Source organism: Choristoneura fumiferana, chromosome 4, assembly GCF_025370935.1.
Source record: "Choristoneura fumiferana chromosome 4, NRCan_CFum_1, whole genome shotgun sequence".
NCBI classification, from domain to species: Eukaryota; Metazoa; Arthropoda; class Insecta; order Lepidoptera; family Tortricidae; genus Choristoneura; species Choristoneura fumiferana.
In genome coordinates this window covers 13,343,807-13,352,015 of record NC_133475.1, presented here as the reverse complement: position 1 = coordinate 13,352,015, position 8,209 = coordinate 13,343,807, and the positions used below count along the sequence as shown (strand labels likewise).

The following is an 8,209-nucleotide window of genomic DNA, read 5'->3' as shown; positions in this document are numbered from 1 at the left end:
TCAAATAGTTAAATGTGTAAATATATTGATTAATTTAATTAGACACCTAAAGAAATCCGTGGAAGAGTAAATAAGCCAACCAGCACATGGTACCTATTCTATTTTAGTCCAGTGGAAATATATTGCAATAAGACGCCCCCACTGGAAAACGCGGAAAAACACGAGAAAGTCAGCCAGCGCCAAGTCAAAGAGCCTCCTGTTGCTAGCCCACAAAGGCTTACGATAAGGGACAAACCGCAGTAATGGTGATGGAATCCATATACTCGCGGACGTATTAGGTTCCACAACAAACACTGCAAGCCTGAGAAACGATGTTTTCGCCCCAAAACATTCAGGAGAGGACAAGAAAAGTTCAAATAACCCAAATTAAGGAGCGCAATAAAGAGACCTTCCGGAGAGCCTTGTGGGAGCAATTCATGAAAATGCTAGTCGAACGTTTCAGTAAAGATGTTCGAAACAGCATAAAGGGTTGAATAAAAAGGTATGGCTCCTTCCGAGCCTTTCTTTTACTTCGCACTTGGAGACTTTTTGCAAGTTAAAGAGAACATCCACAATAAAGGTATTATGACTTTGTTCCCGCCAACCTCGGTTTAATCGGTTTTCTTACTCCGCACAAAAGAGAGAAAATACCATCCATTTGCTGCGGGACAAATAAAATTGTTGAACAGAGTTCCGACTAGCTCCAAAATAAATTTTCAAGTTCTATTTATTTGTTTCGTTACATTGGTCGCAAAAAGCTAAGCAAGGCTTTTGTAGTGTTCAGCTACCTTTTTTTCAAGTTATTATGCTAGTAGGGGTTCACGTATATAAAATATTTGAATGAAAAACGGCATCGCCGAAAGTAAAAGTAGCTATAAACTATTCAACCTCAATAAATAACTGTCTAAATCATGTTCTCGTACAGAGACAGCCCAACTGGGAGCAATCTCAGTTAGAACGACCGAAAAATATAACGTACATTTACAAATACTTGCCCCCTCAAAATAACGTATTAGGGAGCGCCGAGTATGACATAAATAGTGGCGGTGTGGAAGTCAGTTGACTATATAAAAATGAGGTTGTGAGGGATATTACGACGGCGGCAGGGCGCCGGCGCCGCGCCTCTCGCCCTTGCTTCTCGCAGTTCGCGGGCAGACCCGCTGGCGCCAGCTGTGCCGCCGGCCGCGCTCTCCGCGCCACGCTCGCCGCTCGCACCACAACACTCGGCCGCCGCCGACAGTAGCGGTCGCGACCACTAGGTGAGCGCAGGACCTGCCGGACGATGAAGTGACGGCTCACGACCAGCGATCGCGGCTACTCAGTGTCTGTGCCCAGTGAACAAACAACATGTTTCAAATACGTAGAACACATAACTTAAGTGCTGTTGTGAACCACGATTGTGTACCTCCGTTATGCCAATCGAAATGCCACCTGGTTTTTAATCCAGCATAGACCTAAGAACAAACTGGATAACAATGGCTTTGTCACCGATAAAGTGTTTGTTATTAGTATTTATATCGGTTTGGCAAGTCAGTTATCAGTCAGCTTCGACGTGCCCTGAAAAATGTACATGTCATAACAATGTAACTTTATCTCAAAAATGTTCCTATAACGTTACTTTGAAAGAGAATACGAATGTATTCCACGTGTCAGTGTGCTGCGGAGACGAAGAGCAAACATGGAGGCAGGAGTTCGCAAACAAAAAGCTATCAGAAGTGATTGTCCGCTATTGCAGCGGGTGCAGCGTCAACAGCGCCGACTTTGACTTGCCAACACTCGACACATTCTCACTAACCATCACAAATAGTACTCTCACTAAAATAGCGATCAACATTAAGACACGAAATTTACGAGAAATAGACTTATCTCGTAATCGATTGAAATCCATTACAAAGGGTGTCTTTAACAACTTTTCGTATCTTCTAAAGCTCATTTTAAGCAAAAATGAAATAATTAGCATACTTCCGGGAAGTTTTAATGGATTATCCAAATTAGAGCTGCTGGACCTATCGAAAAATAACTTAACGATCTTAACTAATGTTTTTACTCCACTTAAAAATCTTCAGCACCTCAATTTGAGCAGAAACAATATTGAGTTTATTCATGAAAATTACTTTAACAATTGGTTGTTGCAACATCTAGACGTGTCACACAACAATTTGAAGAAAATGGCTCCAGGGGCTCTGCAGTTGCTGCCAAATTTGGCACGGCTGCTGTTGACGGATAACCCGCACCTTGGCATAACGCAGCTGGACACGCAGCTGCTGGTGGGCACGGGTCGGCGCCTGCAGCAGATCGACGCCTCGCGCACCGGCCTCTACCAGGTGCCCGAGGCCTTCACCCACTCCGTGCGCTTCTTGTCGCTCGTCGGAAACAAAATATCGTCCGTCCGGTGCGGCGACCTCGACAGTTACCCGCTGCTGCAGTCGCTCGACTTCTCAGACAACAAGATCGTTTCCGTTGAAGATGACTCGTTGGGAAGATTAGAAATGCTCTTGTTTCTCAACCTCAATAAGAATATTCTTACGTGTGTACCCAAATCACTGCCTGATGAACTAAAATATTTATCTATCAATAACAATTTGATAAGGAATTTGTCTGTCCACGACTTTAAAAATCTACCTAATCTACGCATTTTGCTGCTGCAAAATAACGAAATACGATATATTCAAGATCATGTATTTGATGATTTATTATCGCTCGAAATGTTGGATTTATCTAACAACCCTATACAAATGCTGTCATCTAACACTTTTGATGGGCCGCTGTCTCTGCGAGATTTAAGATTGTGTTATCTGAACTTGTCGGTGCCAGCGCAAGACGGCGCGTTCCCCGTGTCGTCCCCGGAGAGCATTCAGATGCTGCACCTGCAGTCGAGCCCGGGCTTAGCGCGTCAGCTCTTGGCCGATTCAGCAGCTCTCGCAGCTTTTTCACATTTACAGTATCTGGACCTAAGAATGAACAATCTCTCAGAAATTAGAAATGACTTATTATTTTATTTGGTCCAGTTAAAAACGTTAAGATTACACGGAAACAGCATGAACTGTAGCGCTAAAATGTGGCTCAAGGACTGGATGAATTGGAATAAATCAGCATCAAATGGCGAATCTTGCTATTATTCAACTTCTGAAGTCAAAGAAGAAGTAACTAAATACAACTGTACGTTTCCAGAAACGTTTACCATAAGTGAGAGCTTGCCACCGGTAAATTTATACAGCACAGAGATGATAAATAAATTATTGAGATACTACGGCTACCTTAATAATAAAACAGAGAGAGTTTTCGCGTCATCAAAACGCGACAAGAGTAAATTTAATTCAGGTAATTATGATTATAGTCAGAAACTAAACAAAACAATTGTAAAATATACCAAATATGTTAATGGCTCAAACTCTAATGAGAAAAAAGACGCATGGCTTACAAAAACTGCATTTAAAATCTCATATACAGACTTTTTGAATGAATCGACCGCAATTAAAACAAGGGAGTCATCTAAAGTTTTAGAGCAAAACAAACTTTTACACGATCAATTTAATATAGACCAAAGATTTTTAGACACTGAGCCTAATTTGTCTTCGGCATGGCGGGACTCGAAAAAAGGGAATGACGATGACATTCCGGAAATCCGGCAAAATAATAAATCTGGGAAGCGCTTAAATACGCCAGTGGAAGCTAAAAAAGTTTTAAAAATGAACTTGCTGAAAAATGAATCTCAGCCTGCGAATCTTTTAAATATAACTCATAATCAAATGCCATCTAGCATTTCAGATGAAAATCACACTGCTAATGCTAACGTGAAGTCACAGTTTTCGCCTTACAAAAGTCCTCACACATACTACGCCCAATACTTAGGTACAGCTGCAGTGTCTGTTTTAATAATAATGTCTCTGATACTTTGGATAAGTTTTCGCCTAAGATACAGGAGAAGGCGAGTGCCCATTTCGGAGACAGAAGCTGAGGACCAAATAGAGGTGTCGAATATATCTGGCAGAGTGTTGTGGTGACACCTGCGCGCAGCCGACCCCACGCCCTTCGAATACGACTCGCTTCTGACGTAGCACCAGTGTGAGTATATTTGAATATCATTTGTCGTACGTTTAACTTATAACTCATAAATAACGTTCAAATTGCCTTCTACGATTTAAATAGGTACTGATATTGGTAGTTAACGAGTTCCATTCCTAAAGATTTGTTTTCCGAGGATAAGTATAACGTATAATGTCGCGTCGACATTATTTTCGTGAATCAGTAACGTAAAGTAGAACAAAAACTGTTGTTGGAACATATCGCCGAAGTGGAGGTTGTAGCGGTGAGGTGAGCGCGGAAGATAACGCGTTCTTTGTTTCAGTTCGGAGCGGTCGGCTGCACGCGGCACGGGAGGTGTTTTGTGATATAATTGGACGTACATATTTTTTTATGAAATAAGTACAAATAGTTGGAACAAGCAGTGATGCTTGCAATTGTGTCTGAAGTGTAAATAGTTTGTTTCGTTGAGTCATAAAGAAACTAGGACATAGAGATAATGTATTTTTGTGTAAAATCGTAGCATTGTGATCGGGTTTGTTTGTCTTCAAATCGATAGATGAATAAGTATGCCTACGATGTTTGAGTATATTTTTTAAGGAATACGTATTGATAAATTAATGTTGCTATAAACATTAACATAGAGCAGATCTTGTCTTCCTTGTTAACCCTTTCATTGTAATAAATAACATACTTAAGCTACCTTGTAAATGATCAAGCCCGGATGACGTAGTGCCAAAAAATACCTAGTGTTTTGTATTAAAATTGTTGATGCAAAGTGTGTGTCTATAAAATACTAAGAAAAAAGAGTGCCATCCCTTATGCCAAAAATGTAAATATCTACCTAAAATATTAACCGATGTCTTATTAACTCAATGTGTAATAGTACCTACCTATTTTTTTTTAATACTGTTGGCACCAAAATATAATATAATTAATCACAAAGCAAATACATTTTTCTTACGAGGGCATTTCATGAATTATGATATTCATTCTAATAAAAATCATTGTAATTTTGATAAAATCTGAAGTTCATATATCAGCTCATAAAGCTCCTCACTTCTTATAAAACAATAGATTATCTGGAAACAAAGCATTTAGAAGGATCATAATATTGTAGGGAGTGATGCTGGAAGGAAACCTTTGCTTTTATTTGCACCTTGTTAACGTTGTACCTATTAGCATTTAAGAGAAACAATGCGGATATTGTGAAATATTTTAGATTTTTTGGTAGCAGGGCTTTTCTTTGATTACCTATATCATTTTGTGAAACTAGTCTTTGCAAGTTTCTTTTATACACTAATTAAAGCCTGTACCCGCGGCTTCGCACGCTTAGGCAAACAATTTGATCCGGCAGTTAAATTATAAATTCTAGTATTTTAAAGTAAAGTTCCACGAGAACTCCCGAAAATTACATCGTGGTCTTCATTTACGATGCATGAAGAACACCCGTGAAAAGTCATGTTTCTGTACTTGGCGGTTATGGTTTTAGGATTTTATTCCATAGAAATATCGGAACGAAAAGAAGCCTACCTATGTGTTATTTCAGAGATCCAGCTGGATCTACAAACCACATTTCATTTAAATCCTTCCAGCCGTTTTAGCGCGATTGAGTGACAATCATGTAAGTACCTATGCATGTAACTTGTTGCCCACGAGTCCCACGACTTAGTCTGCGAATAATTCTTTTATCGCGCCCGTGGGAATTATACTATTTTCTGGGATATATAAAAACGATTGCATGTTCTTCTCAGGGTCTCAATCTATCTTCAACTTCACATCAAAATTCATCATGATCGATTGAGTACTTTAAAGGCGAGAGCGTAACAAATAAACATACTCACATTCGCATTTATAATATTACTAAGGATATGTATTGACTGGTATTAATAAAGGCTTGTTAAAAAAAATTCGTTAAAAATCTTCACTTTGATATTTATTTGACGGTGACGAAAAATTATTATTCTAATAAGGACTGGATAAATGTGATGTATAAGTGAAGAGCGCGACTTTGCTTAAGTAGTGTAGAACGTCTTACGGCTAGATGGGGCAGCAGTGTACACAAGGTGAGGCTAGATGGGGTCATGGGGTAGCAGTGTACACAAGGTGACTGTCAATACCTGGCAAGAGTGGCAAGATACAGGTGTTGAAAGTTGGGCTTAGAGGTGCACCTTTAGAAAGGCCTGATTTCTGAGTCGATATAATTATGATGATGACGATAATGATGTCTCGTGCTTGCAATTAATACCCCCACCCATGATAGATAATAAGTGATAGGTACAGTGAATAATAAATTTTATAATTAATTAGATAACTTCACATGCTGATTTCACTTGTTTGTTTAAGAATTTGTCATTTTTTATCAGTGCCAAATATATTTATATTCTTTTCAAACCAGGCTTAAAAGACGGATGTTCCTGGCATGCAAATAATGGCACGGCAAAGCGAGCGTTACCTAACGTTCGGTTAAGCTTTCTAAAGTACTAGTCATCAATACATTTAGATGTTTCATTTGTACTCCCTCGGTACCCTAGATGTATATATTTAAACACAAACAGGATAATTTGTATACTTACATACGTTCAACAAAACAAAGTATGTCAAAGTATTATTATCTGAATCTGTTATAAATAAAATTGAAAAACGCGGGTTAAGACAATCACAAAAAAAAACGAGGTTCACATACCTATACTTACATGTTTATGGTGACAAAAGTTAAATTAATGACTTCAGTACCCAGCACCCAGGGCTGGCCCAGCCTCTAGCAGAACGTTTGCGATGTTCGTGTTTCCATACAAATTGAGATTTTCGATCGAGACGTATTTTGTAACCGAAAACTTACACTAGGGGTACAGAATTGGTTTCGGCTCTAGAAAAATGCAATATACAATCGTTCAATAGTAATTTCATACAATGTTCACTTTGAAATTAAATATTTATTTCAACACTCTGAAACTAAGGTTGTAACTTGATATATAAAGTTTAAAGGCAATCATGTGTAGATATATGTTTTTACGTAAAGTTGTAGTTTATGATGTACAAACAGATAGCTAAAAATTTAATTAATAAATAGAATTGCATTTCGTACAAGTCTTTTAATGTTTTAATCGTAAAAGGTTACCATTTTTATTCTCCTTTACAATAAGTCGTAAGTTAGGTCGTAAGTAATAAATAATTATGACTTAAAAAATATAACAAAACTAGAAAAATAAGTTATTAAATATTTAACCAGACAGTTTTATTCTTAACTTGACCTTTCGTTATTGTCCGCATATATATTTCATGACAGATGAAGCTATCCTATATACCCTATATATCCTATTGCCTACAAGCGTCTTTTTCATATCACGTAAAAACAGACGGCCTAAATCGAAATACGTTTTTTAAGATCTGTTAAATGGTATCCGCCCGAGAAGAAAACAAGTGTATGAGAAACAACGTAATGATTTTTCAATATTTGTATTGACAGAGAAAATAAGGGGCGGGCTGCGCTGTATGTGCCTGCAGGGCGTCTGAATTGATTACAAGCACGCATTTTATTATTTTACCATACTCAGAAGAAATAGATGTAACAAATTTTCTAGTTGTTTTACAGTGAATTTAAAAAAAGTACCTAAATTCATTAATGATTTCGGGATCTACGAAAGCTCGCTTTTAATTTGCTAATTAAGCTGTAGGTAAGTGAATGGAACATAAATAGATAAAATATGTCAAGTTAAGTGGACAAACTTTTTTAGCATTAAACTAAGCTGTCAATAAAATTATGAAGGTCGCACAAAAATCCCAAGTAATAATGCAATTAAAGAAGGTGACTGGTAAACTTATTTTACTTATTATCTGTAGAAAAGTTGAAAGAAAGTCTGTCTCTAATTATGTTTTTCTGTCTTATGAACAATTTGCTCGTTTAAAAGTCTCTTTGGAAAACTTGTAATTGGCTCTACTGGATAGATAGAGCAATTAGAGAGCAATGCACTTTATGGCTGCTACAAAATTGGTTGCTACAGGGCACTTGCAAGGGTATTGATACACTATTTCAGTTACCTATTCAAATCCTCCAGATTGCAACTGTCAGCGACGTTCCACTTGCTAGCTACTACAATTTTAATTAAATGCTTTTATTGAACCTTTGGATTAAACAGGGTTGGTAATTAAAGCCCGCCAGGATTAATGACCTTTGTCTACACAGGTATACACTTTGATTTATTAA

General features: G+C 37.9%; 1 protein-coding gene across 2 annotated transcripts; it reads left to right on the top strand.

Annotated features, from left to right (window-relative positions):
- The first annotated feature begins 1,135 nt into the window (after positions 1-1,135).
- 2mit (leucine-rich repeat-containing protein 2mit) lies at positions 1,136-7,086 on the top strand. 2 transcript variants are annotated; one of them, XM_074087002.1, is made up of 3 exons: positions 1,136-4,044; positions 4,328-6,068; positions 6,109-7,086. In XM_074087002.1, the coding sequence occupies exon 1, from the start codon at positions 1,455-1,457 to the stop codon at positions 3,981-3,983; it is 2,529 nt and encodes an 842-aa protein (XP_073943103.1). In that variant the 5' UTR covers positions 1,136-1,454; the 3' UTR covers positions 3,984-4,044; positions 4,328-6,068; positions 6,109-7,086. The 2 variants fall into 2 exon arrangements, with proteins under 2 accessions (XP_073943103.1, XP_073943102.1); XM_074087001.1 differs by having other exon boundaries at positions 4,328-7,086.
- The last annotated feature ends 1,123 nt before the right edge of the window (positions 7,087-8,209 follow it).

Excerpts from the sequence above, each read along its gene's own strand:
- 2mit (XM_074087002.1), top strand. The coding sequence starts at position 1,455 with ATGGCTTTGTCACCGATAAAGTGTTTGTTATTAGTATTTATATCGGTT.